Consider the following 21,895-nt stretch of genomic DNA (forward strand, 5'->3'; position numbering starts at 1 on the left):
TGGAGTTCCCAACTGGTGAGGGATTGGCAAATTGATTATATCCCTCCTTCTGCCACAAGTGAGGGTTCTAAATATGACTGGTTTATATGGACACTGCATCTGGCTTAACCCAAGCTTTTTCCTGCCACCATATAAACCAAGCTGCCACCATTAGGGGATTAGAGAAACTGAGTACTGTGTATAGATACCCTCATTAAATAGATAGTAATTGGGCGTTACATCTCAAAGGTCATAATATGCCAGACTAGGCAAAAAACATACCATTAAGTGGAAGTTTCATCTCTCCTATAACACACAAGTAGCAGGGTTAATAGAAAAAAATGGATTGGGGCCCCTGGGTGGCTCAGTGGTTAAGCGTCTGTCTGCCTTTGGCTCAGGTCATGATCCCAGGGTCCTGCTCAGAAGGAAGCCTTCTTCCCCTTCTCCCACTCCCTCTGCTTGTGTTCCCTTTCTCGCTGTGTCTCTCTCTGTCAAATACATAAGTAAAATCTTTAAAAAGAAAAGAAAAGAAAAACATGGATTATTAAAGCAACAGATTGAACTGTTAACAGGTAAAACTACCTTGGCCAGATGGACCACTGTTTTATTCAGGCATGGTAAGACACACAGATACAGAAATGATAGTCATAAAGAAAGAAGTTTATACTCACAGATCCCTAGAAACAGAAGGCATGGCACACCACTCAGGGCCTTACGGAGAAGGACCAGGATTGATCAGGAGACAGAAGAGGAGGAGAGAACATGGTCCAGAGCCTTTATTGGGTCTTCATGGGAAGGAATGAGTGAATCAGGGTAAATATAATGAATAAGTTTAGGATTGGATAATTTAAATAATTTTGGTGGGCTACGGGCTATAGGCGTGGTTCCTGGGTGTCCAGTACCTGGTCCTGGATTGATTTAGGGCAAAGGAATATTGCCTTGATGTGTGAGTTTGATAAACGACATGGTTGGGGGTGTGGGCTCTGGATTGGTTTGTTTGTATATCAAAGGCACTCTCAAAGTAGATTGCAATTTTTTTTCTTAACGTTGATCATGCAATGCTTTTGGAATTAAAAAATATATAATTAAAATGTATATTGCATACATATAAAATTTGCACCAAAACATCAATGCTTTATATCCCCTGGTGATGGGATTATGGATTTGTTTGTTGGAGAGTAGTGTCAGATTTTCTACAACGTGAACATGTTAGCAGCGACTAATAACTTTTTTTTAAGGAAAGAGAAAAAAGGTGTAGTGGGGTGCTCCAAAGCTGAGAGCCCCAGAACCTCATGTGTCCTCCCACAGACCAGGGTACACCTGCTGGGCACTCCGCCTTGCACCTGGCCTTGGGCGGGGCTCCAGGTGTACGCTTTTTTACGTCACCGGCTGGACTTCTAAAGAAGACCGCGCGCCGCAGAGGATTCTGGGAAGTGTAGTCCGGGCCCTCCCGAGTGGCCCACTTCCGCTTCCGGCCACCGCAGCGCTGCCATAATTTCTTCTGCGATGGTGAGTAGGTTATGGGACGTGGGGCTTCTTGGAAGTCTTCGTTCCGGCCGCAGGGACAGGGGCCGGGTCTTTAGGATCTGGGGGAAGGGGACGTGTGGCGGAGGTCAGAGCCAGGGGATTTCGTCAGCTCCGCCTGGCGAAGGAGAGGTTTGAGGAGGCGGATGCCCTGGGCATCCCGGGTTGGGATGGGGGGGCGGGGCTCGGGCAGCAGCGCTGGGCACCCCCTCCCCCAGACTTGGAAGGAGCAGTTCCAGGTCAGCAGCTGTGGCTTTGAGGCCGGCATCGCTCGGTTTGGGAGACTCCAATGCAGGCAGTCTCCGATTGACGATATCTGGACTTCTTTCATGGTAGCCGCACACCCACTTCTGTATGAATTTCAGACTTTTCTGTGAAGTCATTTCCATAAGGAGCTGCAGAAGTTGAATTTTCATGTTCTGTATGTGTTCCCTTGAGAGTTATTAAGCGCCGTACAAGTTTTAAGCGGTTATTTTGCTGATGTGGTGGTGCTAGGTCTGTTTTTTTACAGCGTCCGAGGCACACGGGTTGAATTCCACTGTGTCACACAGCCTAGGAGAGTCACAGCTCTTAATTCAGATTTTTTTTTTTAAATAGTAGGTTTTTAACCCATATTGCATGAATTTTTGTGTATGACTTAAAGGAGGGGTACATAAGAGTTTTTCCAATTGTTCCAACTCCATAGGCTGAAAAGACTCTTCGCATTGATCTCTTTCTCCACTGTTGTCAATATCACTATTTCTTGGGATGCCTGGGTGGCCCCGTTAAGCGTCTGCCTTCAACTCAGGTCATGAGCTCAGGGTCCTGGGATCGAGCCCCTGCATCCGGCTCCTTGCTCAGTGGGGAGCCTGCTTCTCCCTCTGTCGCTCCCCCTGCTTGTGCGCTCTCTCTGTCTGACAAATAAATAAATGAAATCTTTTAAAAAATACCACTACTTCTTGATTACTGTAGCTTTAGAATAAATCTTGAAGTCAGAAAGAATGAGTCCAGATTTTGTCCAAAGTTTTCCTTCTTTGAGTAGGATTGTTTTGACTACTCTAGTTTTTTTTTTTATTTCAATATATATTTTAGTATCAGCATGTCAAATTTTGCAAAAAGATTGAGATTTTGTTTGAGATTGCATCGGAGAGAACAGATAACAACCTGGAGTCTTTAATTGCATGAACATGATACATCTTTAGGTATATATTTAGGCATTTAAAAATAGTTTTAAACATACACAGCTATGTTAGTTTCAGGTGTACAATGATTCAACAGTTCTGTACATTGTTCAGTGCTCATCAAGATAGGTGTCCTCTCATTCCACCCACCTCTTCATGGCAACCACAAGCTTGTTCTCTGTGTTTGGCTTTTTGTCTCTTTTTTTTCTTTGTTCTTTTGTGTTTTTTCTTAAATTCCATATTTAAGGGAAATAATATGGTATTTGTCTTTCTCTAGCTGATTCATTTCTCTTAGCATTATACCCTCGAGGTCCATCCATGTTGTTGGGAATGGCAAGATTTCACCCTTTTGTATGGCTGAGTAATATTTCATTGTATATACAAATACCACATCTTTAGCCATCTGTGGCTGGACACTTGGGTTGCTTCCATAATTTGGCTGTTGTAAATAATGCTGCAGTAAACACAGGGGTGCATATATCTGCTCAAATTAATGTTTTTGTTTCTTAGGTAAAAACCACTAATAGAATTAGTGGATCATATGGTAGTTCTATTTTTAATTCTTTGAGGAACCTCCATACTGCTTTCTTTCCACAGTGGCTGCACCAATCTGTATTACCAGGATTCCTTTTTCTCCACATCTTCACTGACACTTGTTACTTTGTCTTTTTGCTTCCAGCCATTCTGACGGATATAAGGTGATAGCTCATTGTGGTTTTGATTTTTATTTTCCTGATGAGTGATGCTGAGCATCTTTTCATGTGTCTGTGGGCCCATCTGACTGTCTCCTGGGAGCTACAGTGAATGCAGGCTTGTAGACAAGGCCCACGGCAGGAATGGCTTGGGTCCTCTGTTTGAGCCCTGGAGGGAGGGAGGGAGGGAGGGAGGTCCCCTTCCTGGTAGTAGGAGTAGATTACAGGAAGGCTAGATTACATTCAGCTTGCACTCGGAGATTTCTCCCTGTTGTGTGTTGGGAAGGGTGATAAAATCATGTTACCTCCTGGCTCATTTTTATTTCATTGCCTTGCCTTCTTGGGACTGTTCCTTTCTCAGAGAGAATTGCATGGAAGAGAAAGGAATAACCCCCGGTCTCTTCAGCTCCAAGTGAGTAGAATTTCGGTTTCTTGTTATTTTATGGCAATGCCAGCTCTCTTCCCAAACAAGGGCCCACTCTCCTGACCTTACTCTTCATACCGTGGTCTTGACAAATGCCCATTCAGGCCCTGAATGGCCATGGCTGCCTTCCCCCCAGAAATGCTTTTTTTTTCCCTAAAGTTGGGGGAACTTCCCGGTGTCTTGATTTAGTGTATTCTCTCCCTGGCTTCTATTATTTTCATTTAGTCAGTAAATCACTCAGGCTTACACTGCTTCAGGGCTGTGCTAGGTACAGGGAAGAAATAATTATAGTAACTGTAATGGTATGCATTAACTAAGTGCTTATTATATACCAGTTATGCTGAGGTGTTAATAACTGGAATTCAGGGCCTTTGCACCTGCCCCTGCCTCTGTACTCTTCCCATCCCAAATCTTTGCACGGCCGATTTATTTTCATGCAGGCCTTGGAGACCGTCCTCGACAACCTGATTAAGGCTGCCCCTCCCACACCTGCCACCCGTGTTCGGTCCCAGAGAACTTATGTTCTGGTTCGTAAATAGTTGGTCTTATTTTCTTCATGGTCCTTTTTGTACTCAGAAATCACCTTATTTGTAGATTTGTTTACCCACCAGAAGGCAAGCCCTGTAAGAACAAGTACCTTGTCCATCTTATTTGCTTCAGTGTCCGCAGTGTTTGTTATAACATCTGAAATAAAAACAAATGGGTGCCTGTCTTCCTAGGTTAGTGCTAGGATGAATGAATACCAGCAATGATAGCAGTTGGCTGAGGATTTTCAGTGTGCCCCGTACTAGGCATGAGCTTTATTCAAATAGGTATCCATGTGTATGTTTGTGAGAGAGAAAGACTGAATTCTTCCAACTCTGCGAGTAAGAAGTACTGTCTTCACAGCAGAAAGAACAGACTTTTTCAGAGATTTGTCTCTCTTCTAGTGTTCACACAGCTACAAAGTGGCTGAGCCAGGACGTACCCCCAGGCCGTTTGACCACTCCAGTATTTTTTTTTTTTTTTTTAAGATTTTATTTATTTATTTGACAGACAGAGAGAACACAAGTAGGCAGAGCGGCAGGCAGAGAGAGAGGGAGAAGCAGGCTCCCCGCCAAGCAGGGAGCCCGACGCGAGGCTCGATCCCAGGACTCTGTGATCATGACCTGAGCCGAAGGCAGACGCTTAACCGACTGAGCCACCCAGGCGCCCCTGACCACTCCAGTATTGAGAGTCAAGACCTGCAGCTTCCCAACCCTGCCTCTCGTCTGGCTGTCTGGATTGAAACACCATAATTTACCTGTTTTCCTTAAACTTCAACTCCAGACTCCTATTTGATTCCTCCTTTTCATCCGCACATGTAATCATTCATCTAGTCCTGTTATTTCTACCTTGCTAGTGTCTCTTACTCCCATTACCCCTTTATCCCACTGGCCTGTGTCACCAGTGATATTAGTCATCTTCTTTCCCTCCACACTGTGAGCTCCATATGGTAAAAGAGTATATCTTTCTTTAAACCTAAGCGCCTGACACATAGTAGAATATCAGTGAATGCGTGCTGTCTTCCCAGCTAGAATGTCAGCTCCTCGAGCGCAGTCCTTGCCTGTCCTGATCACCACTATGTCCCAACAGGCCCAGCGTGGTCCTTAGCATGTAACTGACTAAGCGAACACATGGCAAAACAAAACCCTTCTGCTCTGGGGCTGGTATCAAAGAACCCAGGATCCCAGGTCAGCAGGCTGAGTTCACTTCAGTCCCAGTTTCCGTTTAAGTATGTATTGGGTACCTACATTGTGCCCAGAGCAGACTAAAATCCCAGCCCTCATAGAGCTCCTATTCTCGTGGGTACAGAACGGTAGCAAACAAGACACACAGATGGTAGGTTAGGTGATAAGTGGAAAAATGAAGCAGGGAAGATGCTTTGGGAGGGCTGGCAGAGGGACTTGCAATCCTAAGTAGGATAATCAGGGATGATTTCAGTAAAAAGGTGATTTCACTGGAAAGGTGGTGAGTGGGACCCAAAGGAAGTGAGAGGCCCGTGACACTGGGGAAAGGGAACGGCAGTGAAGGCCCCAAGGTGGGGGCATGACTGACTGGTCTATGTGAAGAACAGAAAGGAGGCCAGAGAGGCTGAGCAGAATGAGAAAGAGGAAGGATAAATGGGAAATTGGGTATTGGGAGGTCAGATAGTGTAGGGTCTTTTGGACATTGAAAGGACTTTAGTGAAGGTTTTGAGCGAGGTGAAGTTCTTGGCCAGAGGAGTGACATGCCTTTACTTGTATATTTAAAAGATCATTCTGGCTGGGGCGCCTGGGTGGTGCAGTCAATTAAGCGTCCGACTCTTGATTTTAGCTCAGGTCATGATCTCAGGGTCATGTGGGCCCTGCATCAGGTTCTGCACTCAGCAGGGAGCCTGCTTGAGATTCTCTCTCTCCCTCTGCCCCTCCTCCTGTGCGCATGCGCTCCGTTGCGCGCGTGCTCTCTTTCTCTCTCAAATAAATAAATAAATCTTCAAAAAAAAAAAAAAGATCATCTCGGCTGCCGTGTAGGAAGTAGATTGTAGGGGGACAGGAATAGAAGCAGAGAGACCAGTTAGGAGTCAATCACAGTAGTTAAGGCAAGAGATGACGGTGGTTTGGATTGTAATAGAGAATTGGTCAGATGCTGGCGATCATTTGAAGGTTTTTGCTGATGGTTGGATGTGGTGTATGAAAAAGAAGAAAAAAATCAAAGATCATTTCAAAATATGTGGCCGGCTTATTTGAAAAGACAAATCTGGTGTTTGGTTTTGGGCGAGGTAAGTTTGAGACATCTTTTAGACAGCCAAGTGGACATGTCAAGTTGGCCTTGAGTCATCGGCATATGGACGCTTTCTGATGTCCCGAGGCTGGATGTGTTCACTGAGGAAGTGAATGAGTAGAGATAGAGAAGAACTTCATGCACTAAAGCTTGAGGCAGTTCTGATTTTTGGAGGTCGGGGATATGAGGAGGAACCACAGGAAATTCTGTATAAACTAGAAACCCCTGGAAGCCCCGAAAGCCAGCCAGTCAGAGGAAGCTCGAGGGTGTTAGTACCTGTAAACCGTGGGCCTGGAGAAGCCGTATCAGCATCACCTGGGAACTTGTTAGAAACAGAGTCTTGCGCTCCACTGCGGAGCTTCTAAATCAGAATCTTTGGAGGTGGGCTCCAGCAGTCTGTTTCAACAGCCTCTCGTGGTGATTTTTGAGCAGGCTAAGGTTTCTGGAGCACAATCCTGGAGGGTCCTGAGGAGTTGAATTTCAATGGCATTGGTCTGGAGGACCCTGTTACAGATTTTTGTCCTCCCCGTAGGAGGTTAGTAGGTGGCCCAGTCTTGCACACTTGCTTCAGAGGGCAGTCCCTCATGCAGGGCAGTGCACAAATCGTGGGAGACAGGGAGGCACTTGCCGGAGCGGGCTGGGCAGAGGTCTGGGACCGACGGTTATGGGGCACAGTGGAGACCTGAGCTCCTGAAGCCGTCCACTGTGGGAGTATCTTGGAGTGGGCCCCCCAAGGGTGCGTATCTGTTTGTCTGAAACTGCCCTGTGGCTTGGGTCTCAGGAGAAAGCAGATCAGGCAAAGAGGGGAAAGGAGGGAACTCACGGTCCGTGTGTTTGCGCTACCTACTGACTGGTTCCAAGAGTTCCGGTCGTCTCCGGGCTTCACATCCCATTGATGGAATTTGTTAAACGTGTCCAATGTGCCGGGCCTGTGCAAAATGGAGAACACGAATAAAGGAAGAAGGCCCCGTTCCATTGATGATTTGGAGATCTCTCTCAGAGAGAGAGAGAGAGCACAAGAGAGGGGAGGGGCAGAGGGAGAGACTCCTGAAGCAGACTCCCCACTTAGTGCAACACGGGGCTTGATCCCAGGACCCTGAGATCGTGACCTGAGCCAAAATCAAGAGTCAGCTGCTTAACCAACTGAGCCCCCTTGGCGCCCTGACGATGTAGAGATCTTAACAGGGCCCTGTGTTAAAGGTGGCAAGCCAGCAACTTAAAGTGGTTCTGGGTCCCAGAGTGACTAATTCAATCTGGTGGCCCCAGGAGAAGGTCTCACTTAGAAAAGGAGCTCTTGAACTCCAGTCCATGGGCATAATGCAGGGGGTTCATGAGCTTGAGTGGGGAAAAAATATGTACTAGTTGAACTGAAAATTAGCATTTCCTGTAATTATGAATGCAGGCGACAAACCACAATAGTATCAGAACCCATGAATCTGTTATCCATGTAAATCATAGATATTTTTATATTATAGTTGGTGCAGGTGTTTCAAAATATTACTTATGCTCATTACTATTTTGAAAATACAGTAGTTAATTAATTCTTGATATTTAATGTGTAAAAAGAAGCACATCCCTGGCGTTTTATTATTTTTGAATGTTGTATTCTAGTATAATTAGGCTTTAAAGTAATCCTGTGTGTTTTATTTTATGCATTTACAACATTATTCTAAGTAAGAGTCCGTAAGTATCAACAGACTGCCAAATCAGGCCATAGAACAGAAAAGATCACAAACTCTGATTTAGAAGACCTTTGCTAACCTGAATCTTGATTTATAGAATCCTTGAGGACAGGGATTTTTTTTTAAGTTTATTATTTTTATTATTATTATTATTTTTTTGTAATCTCTACACCCAACGTGGGGCTCGAACTCACGACCCTGAGGTCGAGAGTAGCACACTCTTCCCACTGAGCCAGCCAGGCGCCCCGAAGACAGGTATTTTTCATCGTTTTTATTTCTGCAATGCCCACAGTATCGCATGAGTAAAGCGTTCACACTCCAGACTCTCCTTCACAAAACACAGGTCTTGTGTCTGTGGCATTTGCACCCTTCTGTAGGGCCCTGTGTCTCACTGGAACACTTCTGCTGCTAGGCCCTCCCGCAGAAACTTCTCGGACTGTCTTGAGCCATCTGCAGTGTCCTTGACCCTGTGGACCATGAGTCTCTCCAGAGCAGGGACTATGCATATAGCGACTCAGTAAGCGTCCACCAAACGAATGGTATTCAGAGGGTGTGCACCATACTGGAGACCCAGAGCTTTGGGGGCCAGAAGAAAGGACCGGATAAATTCGAGTTCCCCTCTTGAGCCCACAGGTCCCTGGAACATGGGAACCAACCAGGCCGTGGAGCGTGAAGGTGGAGGCAGGTCCTTCCTTCTGAGCCCAGGAAGCCATGTGATGCTCCTTGTCAGAACTTGGAGAGCCTCAAGAATGAAGAAGGCCCGGATCTTCTGCTTCTCCGGATTAGGAAGATCAGAGGAGAAATAAAATTGCTTCCACTCTGGGAAAACTTAGGAGAGGCGATCATGGAGACTTGGACCTCAAGGCCTGGGGAGAGAGGTGAGAGTTCAGGAAGGGTGTGTGGCGAGGGAGGATCGGAGCCGAGTGTGGAGAGAGGACAAGTGAGGTGGAGGAGAAGAATCCAGTGTGTGAAGCAGCAGAGCTTGCTGGGGTCTCTACTAGTAGATGGTCCGTGAGCCCAGGCGGGAGCCCCCTCGTCTCATGGCTTCCTTCTCCTGCAGCTGTCCACTCTCAAGCCTCAGCCCTTTCTCAGGATGGGGAGGACAAGACCGAGTTTCAGGTGGGTTGAAATCTCTTTTCTCTCCAGAAATAACACGCCAGGCATCAGAGGGTAAAAATATCCCCCTCCCTTGGTAAAAGGGAACAGAGAAAACAATGTATTGGGCGAGTAATGACATTGCTCATTGCATTTATCCACAAAGTAGCCATGTGAGAGAGATGATAGGATCCGGGGTTAGAAAGGAAGAAATGAGCAGGGAATCCTGGATTTGAACCTGGGTCGGTATGGCTGTAATTTGCCATTCTTCTCTACATGCTCCTGCCAATAAATAATCATTTCATCTAAGGGCCTGAGCCTAAATTATGCAGAGAGGTGACTCTCCAGATAATGAATTCTTCTCTGAGTTTTTCTCCTCCGTGGACCTTTCTCTGATTCATTTACAGATGTTATAGTCTCCAGATTATACACCCTACCAAAAAGTACCCCATGAACAAGGTTAAAAGAGAGCATAATCGGGGAAAAGACATTTCATCTATGACAAAATTATAAATTATAGTATCTTTATTTTTGAAAGAGGGGTTCAAATGCCCAAGCATTCTTGTTCAGAAAGGAAGAAAAGAAGAAACACAAATGGCCAATAATTATATGAAAAGACGATCAACCTCTATTAGTCAAAGCAGTACAGATTCAAACAAGGTAGGATTCTTTTTTTTTTTTTAGCAGATGACCAAAGATTTGAAAGATCAGCATTCACTGTGAACCCAATGGAGAAACAGGTACTTGCACACATTTGCAACTTTCTGGAAGTTCCGCATGCGTCTCCTCCAATATTCCCCACTCTACAAGTTCATTCTAAATCAGAGCAAGTGTCTGCAGAATGATCATTGCAGTGTTGTTCATAACAGCAAAGAAAGAAAAAAAAATGTCATGGAGTGGAGTCCATGTCCATCCATTGGATTGATGGATTATTATGGTTTCACTTGTTCTCTTGTCTAGATTTTGTGCTGCTGTCCAATGAGATAAAGTGGATGAAACTATTAGGACGTAGAAAGATGTGCACATGCTCGTGCTTTCTCTCTCTCTCACACACACACACACAAATACACACACACACATGGTAGATACATGCATACGTGTTAACTTTTCCTTTAAGTCGAAAGAAAAAGAAATCAAAGCAATTGTAAAATTTTAAGTACATATTTTTTCAGCACGTATGAGATTATTTTATAAAGTTTTCTTTTTTTTTATGGAAAGACATAGAAAAATTTGGAAACTTTGAGTCATTTTTATATTATGCTTTAATTTTAAATGTTATTGATGAACTTCCTACTCTGAGGGCTGAAGAAATGAACACTTCTTTACTTCCCACTGTCTCCCGATATGAGGCTGTTTTTACTATCATTACCTTCTGATTTGTCACCACCGATTCCCACAGTGGACTTGTCTCAGTTCTGTGTCTAGAGGTCATTGTCCACCACGTGTCCTTTTTACCGGTTTCTTCATTCCTGCCTTCATTTTGATGTATCTGTTGGTTGCCTTAATGTGACTCCACAATTTGCTTTTCCCAGAGAAGACTTGTGGAGGCTGTACGCACTGAGCATTCCCATGCTGAAGAATGTCTGTTCCCTTTATGCCCAAATGGCAAATTGCCTAAGCTGAAAATTCTTCATTCATACCTTGAGAACTGGCATTCAGTCTTGGGCTGGTCTTTTTCTCATGGCTTCTCCATTCATCTTCTGGTGAACAGAGTTTATTCTGACTTACTAGTTACTTTAGCATTTTTTTTCCCCCGGAAAGGTCTTGACAGCAGCTTGGTTGAGTGTCATTTGCAAGGGTCACCCCTTTCTGCCCTTGCTCTGCGATCTTCTGACATTAATTCTTTTCCTGCCTGGATGTCTACTGTTACTATTATTTTATTCATTTGGACCTCCTGGAACTCCTGTTATTAAAGGTGTAACTTCTGGATCTATCTTCCCTATCCTTTACCTTTTATTCTCTTTGGAATTTTCCATCATATTCCAGGAGGCTGCTCTGTGCTTCATTCACTGGCTTCTGCTTCAGTGATGTTCCTTCTTCTGGTTAGCGCATCTCTTGAGGTTGTATTTTCCCGTAATCATAGCAGTGATTTTTTTTTTTTACACACTTCTGAGAATTCCTTTTTTTTTTTTTTAAGATTTTTATTTCTTTATTTGACACAGAGAGAGAGAGAGCACAAGTAGGCAGAGCAGCAGGCAGAAGGAGAGGGAGAAACAGGCTCTCTGCTGAGCAGAGAGCCCGATGTGGGGCTCGATCCCAGGACCCTGAGATCATGACCTGAGCCGAAGGCAGATGCTTAACCGACTGAGCCACCCAGGCGCCCCTACACTTCTGAGAATTCTGATTAAATTTTTTTTGGCAAGATTTTCCCCCAAGGCTTTCTCAGTACTAAACATTTTTGCTAATCTGATGGAGCTGGGTGTGTGGCTAAGACCTCTCATGTATTTCGCAGTTCGTCACACAGTGGGTGCATGATGACCATCTTCCATATGTTTGCTGCAGTTGTGTTTTCTCATCTGAGAATTGCTTATGAAAGGCTTTCGCCCATTTGCTTTAATTAATGAAAGGAGCTCTTTCAAGAGTTGGGTTGTTAACTCACCCATCAAAAGTGTTAACAGTTAACTTTCAATCTTGACTTTGTGAATGGTGAGTTGACCATAAAGAAGTGTAACATTTTCTCCTAGTTAAATGATTTGTTAGTTCCCTTTTGAAAATCTGGTTCCATATCTAGCCTTACCTGTTCTAAGCTTAATCACAAAAAGGCACGTAAATGGGTTTTTATTTAGATTTTAAAAACGTTTTAATCTCTAATATGGCTGTAACTTGTTTTTGTAAGAGGTGTAAGGTTGACAATTTCATTTTCTTCAAGATGGATAGCCAATCATGACGGTGCCATTTATTATATTTATCATTCATTTGCAGGTGAACTAAAGTACTACTTTTATCATTTATGTATTTTGTATATATTTATACATGTACATGTATATGTATTTAATAGGTACATATATATATACCTATATATTGACTTAGCTTTCCTCTAATGGGACTGTTCCTGCATTCTGTACTTTGGTCCACTGAGTTACTTGTATGTCTCTGTATTGTTTTACTATTTATATTGAATATGTACTTTTTTTTTTTTAAAGATTTTATTTATTTGACAGAGAGAGACACAGCGAGAGAGGGAACACAAGCAGGGGGAGTGGGAGAGGGAGAAAGCAGGCTTCCTGCTGAGCCAGGAGCCCGATGCGGGGCTCGAACCCAGGACCCTGGGATCATGACCTGAGCCGAAGGCAGACGCTTAACGACTGAGCCACCCAGGTGCCCCTTGAATATGTACTCTTGAAGTTCAGAAGTTATTATTCCTCCTTTCCCTATTCATCCAACAAATATTTGTTGGACACCTACTATGGGCCAAACATTATTCTAAGCCCTGGTGATATATCAGAGAGCAAAACAGATAAAACGCCCCTGCTTTCATGGGGCTGGCATTCTAGAAGGGGGAGAGGTAGCAGAAAGGTTAAAAACAAGATCACTGCTCTCAAGTGTCTTGAGGGGCGTAGGCCGGGTGAATTGAGAGAAGGTTCCTGCAGTCATCCAAGCAAAGGATGATGACGAGTCGGATTAGAGAGGTGGAAGTTATGACGGGGAGAGACGGAGAGATTTAAAGTCTACTTTGGAATAATAATTGGTAGAATTTTTTTTTTTTTTAATGAATTAGATGTAGGAAATAAGAAAAAGGAAAGAATCAAGGCTGCCTTGAAGGTCGATGGTACTTGTGTTTACCCACGTTGGGGAGGTTAGAACTATTTGGGAGGAAGGACTCACTTCTGATTGGGCTGTTTCTGCTTCACGATACCTTTAGACACCCAGGTGGTGGTTGGAGTCACCAGGGCTCAGTGTAGACGGCAGGGCTGGATTTAAAGATTCGGGAGATAGTGGCAGGTCTACATCGGTTTAATTAATTGTCAGAGTGCCTCTGGCCCAAGCTTCCTCCTGACCGTTACACTGCCTCTAGTCTTGGGACTGATCTAGGATTGTGCTTGGAAGTGTGCTCTCTTGGTGGCGCTCCTTTTCCAAAATGGGGAGGTGGGTTCCTCTGGCCTGGCCCCTCTGATCTCATTGGGGCAGCAGGATAGTAGAGTGGTTTCCGCATGGTTAGCCAGGCTGCCGGAGTTCAGTCCTGACTCACCTCTTGTTAGATGTATGATCTTCGACAAATAATATTCCCTTTCTGAGACCCCAGGCTTCTCATCAGTGAAGCGGAGATAGTACGTGTCACGACCTTGTGAGTAGTTACTGATAACAGAGCCGATGAGAGAACATCACCCCGCAGGGCTTTTCCCTTTGCTGATTTTGCTTTGTTTTTTCAACCCCACTAAGTCTTAGCTGGTGTAGATGTTGCAGAATTTTACTTACACTCATTACTAATTTGAAATTACACTAGTTAATTCATTCTTGATATTTAATGTGTACAAAGAAGCACATCCTTTGTGTTTTATTATTTTTGAACATTGTATTCCCGTGTAATTAGCCTTTAAAACAATCCTTTGTGTCATTTACAACATTATTCTGAGTAAGAGTCCGTAAGTATCACCAGACTGCCAAAGGAAGCCATGGAACAGAAAAGATCACAAACTGTGATTTAGAAGACCGTTGCTAACCTGTGTCTTGATTTATAGAATCCTTGAGGACAGGGATTTTTTTTTTTAAGTTTATTATTATTATTATTATTATTTGGTAATCTCTACACCCAACATGGGGCTTGAACTCATGACCCTGAGATCAAGAGTAGCATGCTCTTCTGACTGAGCCAGCCAGGCTCCCCGAGGACAGGGGTTTATAATCATTTTGATTTCTGCAGTGCTCACAGTATTGCATTAGTAAAGCATTCACACTCCAGTTCTCCTTCACAAAAAACCTTGGGCCTTGGCTCATAACTGAGGATGACACAGCACGATTTGAAGGGCCTCATCTGGTTGTGGATACGGTTGCATAAACACCCACTGGTTGCTTCTGTTCAGCGAGGACATGGAGGCCCGTAAAAGGCGTGTGTGTGGAGGGGGTGGGGGGCTAGGGCAGCAAAGAGCAGGATTTGCCCAACTGCTGATGGAGGGGCGAGGGGCTGGTTGGTGAAGAACAGTCATTCTGGCAGAGAAGGTGGTTTGGGGTGTGTGCAGACATGCGCACTCTAACATTATGCACTGTTGGCATAGTCGCTGTGGAGGAAAAGCTTAGGTATTCTGCAAGTTAGAGTCAAATTGTAAAATGAACAGATCGTATGACTGAAGCATTGTAATTCTATGGACTTGCCTTCAGAAGCGCTTACTTACACTGAGCCAAGAGTAGTTAGCGTTCCTTGCTTTGCTCTTTGTTAACCATGGAAGATCCGTTGGTTAGAATCGACATTATTGGCATCAGACATTAACAAAACTTGGTTTGACTTGCCAGATGGAGCAACTTCCTGCTTGCTTGCCTACTCTTCTTAGTGACTCCAATTTTACCTTTCATCTGGCGGGTGTTTGTGTTAATGGTGTTTCACATTTTAGGAGCCATTGACCTTCAGGGACGTGGCGGTGGTCTTCACTGAGGAGGAGCTGAGGCTGCTGGACCGCGCCCAGAGGAAGTTGTACCGAGACGTGATGCTGGAGAACTTTAGGAACCTGCTCTCTGTGGGTGAGGGAATGTCTGGGTGATGGACACTTACCTTGATTGGAGTGTTCTTGTTCCCTGGGGAGAGGGTACTTCTGGTCTTTGTATACAGGTTAAATCCCATTTTTTTAATAGAACTGTTATCAAGTAGTTTCATTTGGCCAATCTCGAATCTTTTCTCTGCCTGTCCTTCAAAGGCTTGAAAGTCATGGAATTAGGGCTACATTTTCTGATTACTTTTTGCACCTCAAAAATGCGCCTAAGCCTTGTATTTTCAGGGCAACAACCTTTCAAACCTGATAAGATACCGTGCCCTTTGGAAAAAAGGCAGAAAGACTTGGGTAACAGAGAAAATACAGGAGATGCACACCCAGGCGAGAACCGTGGAGCCTGGAGTCCTGAGCAGGCAGGGAGGGGGTAAGCTTGTCACGTAAGGTCCCTTCCAACCCTCGATCTTCCCTGGGGACACCACATACCGTTGTAGGTGATTGTTCTGTGACCTCATTTCTGCTACTCAGTTCCCACCTTCTCATGATTCCTTCGTGCTTTCCTTCATCCTCCACATACCCAGAGTGACAGAGGGGGTCCCTGGACTTGCCTCCCTCTGATAGAAACAGCCAGGCAGTGTAAGATAAGCCAGTTAACTCCTATGTCCTATTTATACCCATTGAACCCATTTAACTCCTATATCCTAGGCATCCTCAGTTATAAACAGTTTTGTGTTATTTCGGCCCTTGAAGGTAAAAATCACCAGTAAAGAATATCAAAAAGCATGGATAGATTTTTTTTTTTTTAACTTACCTGGACGTACACAGTAAACGTGACAATTTGATGACTCGCAGTCCCATGACAGGGATATGTTGAATATTTTTATGCCTCCGTGCCTTGTGTCATGTGGATTCCTAACTGACATGCTCCCAGAAGACCAGGACACAGCTGGTGCACTTTGGAGGATTCGGTGCTTCCTTCCTCCCCCGGGTTCAGCTCACACATGCCCAGAATTAGAGTCACTCTGGGAGACAGCGCTAAGCGCGGCCCTAAAACCAGACTTCTGTGTTTGACTCCCCACCCTCGCCTTCCACACAGCATGGCGGGGTGACTGCACCAGGTTACTCACCCTCTTTGTGCCGTGGGTCCCTCATCCATAAAGCGAAAATGGTAAGGGTCCCCACCTCAATGTTATTCTGGAGGTAAAAGGAGTTAGCGGGTGTATATCGTCAGCATATACGGAGCATTTCAATAATGTTGCATATTATTGTTAACAACAGCAGTAAGTGGAGAAGTGAATTTTCTCTGCAGAAATCTGTTGGGAATTTCTTGCTTGGCAAGTAGATGATGAGACGTAGTTTGTTACTAGTAGGATCATATTCACATTTAGCTTCAAAGCTTGTTAACGGGAACCTCTTCCTTTTTTAAGACATAAAAGAAGTGCCCTGGTAGTTACGATACACACAGGTGAATTTTGCTCTAGGCTTATTACTGGCCCGAGTCTGAAAGCATGACCTGGCTTGAGATCCCTGAGCCTATCTTGTATTTGTTCTCATCTCTGAATTGTCTCTCACCTCATAGGAGACAAGAATGAAAAGGAAATGGAGTATATTCAAGAAAGAGAATTGAAGTGCCTTTCCTCCAGAGAGCTCTCCTACTGGAAAATCTGGGAACAGGTGACTGGTGAATTAACTGGGAGTCAGGATCATAGAGTAAATCTTCAAGGGAAAAGTTTCCAGTTCTCGGAAGACGCTTCTCCCTGCCAAGGGTGGGAAGGAGCACCTGCTCAGGGTTCACACATTGACAGTCTGGTGGGCAGTCTGCAGAGACCCATCGGCTCAGAAAATCAAGAGTTACCACTCTGGAAAGCTGTAAGACAGGTATCCGCTCAAGATTCTTGGATGAAAGCCTCTGTGAATGAGCCGTGGAACATTCGCGAAAGGTGTAAAAAACTTGACAGGCCAGATACAATATATAAACATGAGGGGGACAGTTACGGCTTCAGCTGGATATCACGTTGTCACGATGACCGCAGATTCCCCGAAAGAGAGAGACCCTGTAATTGCGATCAGTGTGGAAAGGACCACGTTAAAAAGCCGATACTTCATCACCCTAGCCCCCAAGAGTATGACCGGAGAAGAAGTGACTGTGGACACGGCTTCAGGGAAGAGTCACACCTTCCCACTCATCCACGAGGGCCCTCGAGAGAGAAACCCCATAAAAACGAGTTCGGTCCGGCCTTGAGGCCGACTGCCCACCCCGAGAGACCTCAAAGGACTCCCTCGGGCGAGAAAGCCTCTAAAAGTCAGGAGTGCGGCCGGGGCCCGAGGCCGAACCCGCGGCGGCCCAGCCGGCCCCGGGCCCCTGCGGGGGACATGCCCTACAGCTGCGACGTGTGTGGGAAGGGCTTCCGGTACCAGTCGATCCTCCTCATCCACCAGGGCGTGCACACGGGCAAGAAGCCGTACGCGTGCGAGGAGTGCGGCAAGGCCTTCGGCCGCAGCTCGAACCTGCTGGTGCATCAGCGGGTGCACACGGGCGAGAAGCCGTACAAGTGCGGCGAGTGCGGCAAGGGCTTCAGCTACAGCTCGGTGCTGCAGGTGCACCGGCGGCTGCACACGGGCGAGAAGCCGTACGCGTGCGGCGAGTGCGGCAAGGGCTTCTACGCCAGGTCGGCGCTGCACAAGCACCAGCACGTGCACCCCGGGGAGAAGCCCCACGGCTGCGCGCGGTGCGGCCAGGCCTGCACGTGCAGCTCGCACCTCAGCCAGCACCAGAAGGCGCACGCGGCCCAGAAGCCCTACCGGTGCGACAAGTGCGACAAGGGTTTCAGCTACAACTCGTACCTGCAGGCGCACCAGCGCGTCCACACGGGGCAGCGGCTCTTCGAGTGTGACGTGTGCGGCAAGAGCTTCAGCTACAGCTCGGGCCTCCTCCGCCACCAGAGGCTGCACACGGGCGAGAAGCCGTACAAGTGCGAGTGCGGGAAGGGCTTCGGCCGCAGCTCGGACCTGCACGTCCACCAGCGGGTGCACACGGGCGAGAAGCCCTACAAGTGCGCCGAGTGCGGCAAGGGCTTCCGGCGCAATTCAGACCTGCACAGCCACCAGCGGGTGCACACGGGCGAGCGGCCCTTCGTGTGCGACGTGTGCGGGAAGGGCTTCATCTACAGCTCCGACCTCCTCATCCATCAGAGGACGCACACGGGCGAGAAGCCCTACAAGTGCGCCGAGTGTGGCAAAGGCTTCAGTTACAGCTCGGGGCTCCTCATCCACCAGAGGGTCCACACGGGCGAGAAGCCGTACAAGTGCGATCAGTGCGGCAAGGGCTTCCGGTGCACCTCAAGCCTCTACAAGCACCAGCGGATCCACACGGGCAAGAAGCCCTACACGTGTGATCAGTGCGGCAAGGGCTTCAGTTACGGCTCCAATCTCCGCACCCACCAGAGGCTGCACACGGGCGAGAAGCCCTACACGTGCTACGAATGCGGCAAGGGCTTCAGGTACGGCTCGGGGCTCCTCAGTCACAAGAGGGTGCACACCGGGGAGAAGCCATACAGATGCGACGTGTGCGGCAAGGGCTATAGTCAGAGCTCGCACCTCCAGGGTCATCAGAGGGTGCACACGGGCGAGAAGCCCTACACGTGTGCGGAGTGCGGCAAGGGCTTTGGCCGAAGCTCCTGTCTTCACGTCCACCAGAGGGTGCACACGGGCGAGAAGCCCTACACGTGTGCGGAGTGCGGCAAGGGCTTCAGCTACAGCTCGGGCCTGCGGAACCATCAGCGAGTGCACGGGAGTGAGAAACCTGGCAAGTAGGCGAGCGTTCAGGTGGCACCCCGAACTTTCTACTCCACCGGAGCGCCAGTGCGGGAGGAAGCCTTTGGAGACGTGGTGTGTAGGGCCGGCTGCGGGGGGAGGCTGACCTGGTCACGCGGCCCTTGCTGCAGAGGCAGGAAAGACCCAGAAGTTCGAGAGACGGGAAGAGCACTTGAGTCGCAGGCTTCCTCGTCTCCGAGAGTCTGTCGCGCGGCGGACTGTCCTTAAGGAAGTAGGACGGGGCCTCCGTAAAGATCGTCACTCTCATCAGAGTCGGCCCAGGAGGGAGCTTTTATAAATGATAGGAGCAGGTTGTGGACATGGATTCCTTGATGGGGGTGGGGGTGGGTGGAAAATACCTACAGATGGGACAAATGTAGGAAAGAATGGTCACCTTACTAAAACCAGTATTGTGGGTACCTTTTAGAAGATCGATTTTACAAAAATCGCAAGATGATGTTACTGTGGGTTGAGGCCAGTCGCTTTTAGAAGAGCAGGAACAGTTAGAGGGAGGGCCCCCCTCTTGGCAGGTGTGGATGATGTGTCTCCATCACGTTTTTTATGCCACGTGGTGGTGAATGTGTTTTATCTCCTAGAGATAAACTGCTCTCCTAGAGAGGTTGTACTGAGCTGCAGAGCCATTTCATTTTATCAGGTTTGTTCGGCAAACCTGATGGGTTGGGCCCAGCACGGAGCCCAACGTGGGGCTTGAACTCACGACCCCGAGATCAAGACCTGAGCCGAGATCAAGAGTCGGACGCTCAACCGACTGAGCCACCCAGGCACCCCTCATTTTACCAGGTTTTAAACACAAAAGCCAATTGGCATTGCATTGAATTTATAGGTTAATTTGTTTTATTGCTATCATGAATATAATGCTTCTGCCCCGTTTCATTTCATAGTGTTTTTAAACAGACAAGACAACTATTAGAGCATTTTAAAGAATCAGAAATACCATTTTAACTTGTCAGAATAGCCGTGGAAAAATAGAGTCACCAAAGCCACCATCAGTGGGGATCTGTGGAAACCTGCACCTGTGAATTTATTGGTGGGGGGTGAAGAAAAGTAGTCTTTTGGGAAAGAATTTGTCAGTGTATCAAGTTCAAATTTGTGTAACCTTTGAAGTGGCAATAAGTGTGTAGTAATTGATACTTGGGAGATAGTTGCACATATGGAAAAAGATGTATGCATATGGCTGAGTTTCTTAGCATTTTCTTACCATAGCAAAAAAAAAAAAAATGTTAATACTCCAAGTGTAATAAATTAAGGCACAGGTAAATGAGTGAAAACCACTAAAAATATTCAGGTACACCTACATAGACATTGAAGGTTGCCCACAAACCATTTTGTGAACCAGGAAAGTTGGGAGAGCCATTGTAGTATGGCCCCGTTTTGTTAATACGTTTTTTGCGTGCATATGTTTATATAGAGAGAAAGACACAAAAATGTGTGAAAGGTTAGTATGATAACTGCTTATCTCTAGTAAGTGGGATGCGGGGTGTGTAATACATTTGTGTACTTGTATGTATTTTACTTTTTAACACAGAGTATATATATCAATTTTATAACAATAGTAAAGCTATTTTTAAAAAAAAAGTAGTCTGGTGGAACAGTGCCTTATGGTCAAAGATCCATGTCACAACCTCTATAATTTTGTTGTTGTTGTTGCTTTTTCTACTGTTTACTTAGCACCTAGTACCAAATATAAGGTATACAAATGAACTGAGAAATTTGTGAATTAGATGCTGCATAATTTTTGTTGGCTTGGTTGGAAATGAGGGTGGTCTGGGTAATTGGGAGGAGCTGGGGTGCTCCACTCTGCATTCTGGCCCTCTGGGACCGGTGAGCCCCCCAAACCTGGCTTCCTAGAAGGCAGTGCACCAGGATATGTCCCCTCTAGTCTGACTTCCTTTCCTGGGGCCATGTCTGGGGGTCAGAAGCAAAGTGTCCATAGCTGAAAAGGTTAGCTTTCTGAAGGGGCTTGGAAAAAGTCTCAAGTGTTTTGTGGAATAGCAACTGCATCATTTTAGTCATGGGGTGGGTTTTATAGCCAAAGAACACATGTAGACACCGTCCCTGCCCCTCAGACCCTCAAGGTTTGTGGTTGATGTGTTAAGCTCTCTAAATGGATTTCCAAAGGAGGACCGCAAATTTTTTTTTCTGTAGTTTTATTTTATGCATTTTTTAAAAGCTCCAAAATTTTAATTTTAATTTTAATTTTTTTTAGTTTCAGGGGTAGAATTTAATGATTCATCAGTGGCATATAAAACCCAGTGCCCTCCTTAATGCCCATCACCCAGTTACCCCATCCCCCCCCACCTCCCCTCCAGCAACCCTGTTTGTTTCCTATAGTTAAGAATCTCTTAGGGTTTGCCTCCCTCTCTGTTTTTATGAAATCTTGCCATTTGCAATGACGTGGATGGAACTAGAGGGTACTACGCCAAGAGAAATAAGTCCGAGAAAGACAAATACTGTATGATTTCACTAATAGGGGGAATTTAAGAAACAAAAGAGATGAACATAGGGGAAGGGAAGGAAAAATAAGATAAAAACAGGGAGGACCACAGGTTCTTAAATTGGTCTGGGCAGTATCTCCCCAGTGTCCTGGAAGTAGCTGTCACGTGTTGGCTGCAGCTAGTCATCTGAATGTTTGACCAAGGCTTAAAGGATCTGCTTCCAGGATGGCTTTGAGCATCATAGAGCTTTGAACAGGAGGCCTCGGTTCCTCGGTGGATGTTGCAAAAGGTCTGAGTTCCTCACCACGTGGGTTCCTCTACAGGACTACCCGAGGGCCTTCATGACACAGCAGCTGCCTTCCCTCAGAGCAAGTGGCCAGAGAGGAGAGCGCAAGCAGGAAGCCACAGGGCCTTCTGTGACCCAGTCTCTGAAATGACCATCCCTTCTGCTTTCTTCTCTTCCTTAGGAGTCACTAAGTTTCTGGGGAGGGGCATTAGGTTCCACCTCTTGCAAGGAGTACCAGAGAACTTGTGGATGGATCTTCAAAAAACCACCATACCTACTAACAGCTTGGGAGAATGATTCGGTTCAGTCGACCTTTGTAGATGTGTACTGACCATTCTACCTGCTAGAGGCTGTCCTCGAGATC

At 46.2% G+C, this 21,895-nt stretch overlaps 1 protein-coding gene across 3 annotated transcripts; it reads left to right on the forward strand.

Annotated features, from left to right (window-relative positions):
* The first annotated feature begins 1,457 nt into the window (after window positions 1-1,457).
* On the forward strand, window positions 1,458-20,503 carry ZNF229 (zinc finger protein 229). 3 transcript variants are annotated; one of them, XM_032388415.1, is made up of 5 exons: window positions 1,458-1,488; window positions 8,876-9,361; window positions 10,025-10,077; window positions 14,884-15,010; window positions 16,556-20,503. In XM_032388415.1, the coding sequence occupies exons 2-5, from the start codon at window positions 9,247-9,249 to the stop codon at window positions 18,787-18,789; spliced, it is 2,529 nt and encodes an 842-aa protein (XP_032244306.1). In that variant the 5' UTR covers window positions 1,458-1,488; window positions 8,876-9,246; the 3' UTR covers window positions 18,790-20,503. The 3 variants fall into 3 exon arrangements, with proteins under 3 accessions (XP_032244306.1, XP_032244308.1, XP_032244307.1); XM_032388417.1 differs by lacking the exon at window positions 10,025-10,077 and having other exon boundaries at window positions 8,876-9,120; window positions 9,303-9,361; XM_032388416.1 differs by lacking the exon at window positions 1,458-1,488 and having other exon boundaries at window positions 8,435-9,361.
* Window positions 20,504-21,895: the final 1,392 nt, after the last annotated feature.

Source organism: Phoca vitulina, unplaced genomic scaffold, assembly GCF_004348235.1.
Source record: "Phoca vitulina isolate PV1807 unplaced genomic scaffold, GSC_HSeal_1.0 scaffold52, whole genome shotgun sequence".
Taxonomy (NCBI): domain Eukaryota; kingdom Metazoa; phylum Chordata; class Mammalia; order Carnivora; family Phocidae; genus Phoca; species Phoca vitulina.

Bases quoted from the DNA above. Each gene is read 5' to 3' on its own strand.
- ZNF229 (XM_032388415.1), top strand. From the start codon at position 9,247: ATGGTCCGTGAGCCCAGGCGGGAGCCCCCTCGTCTCATGGCTTCCTTC. The intron at 9,362-10,024 runs GTGGGTTGAAAT...TTTTTTTAGCAG, and splicing joins AGGACAAGACCGAGTTTCAG to ATGACCAAAGATTTGAAAGA. The intron at 10,078-14,883 runs GTACTTGCACAC...TTCACATTTTAG, and splicing joins TGAACCCAATGGAGAAACAG to GAGCCATTGACCTTCAGGGA.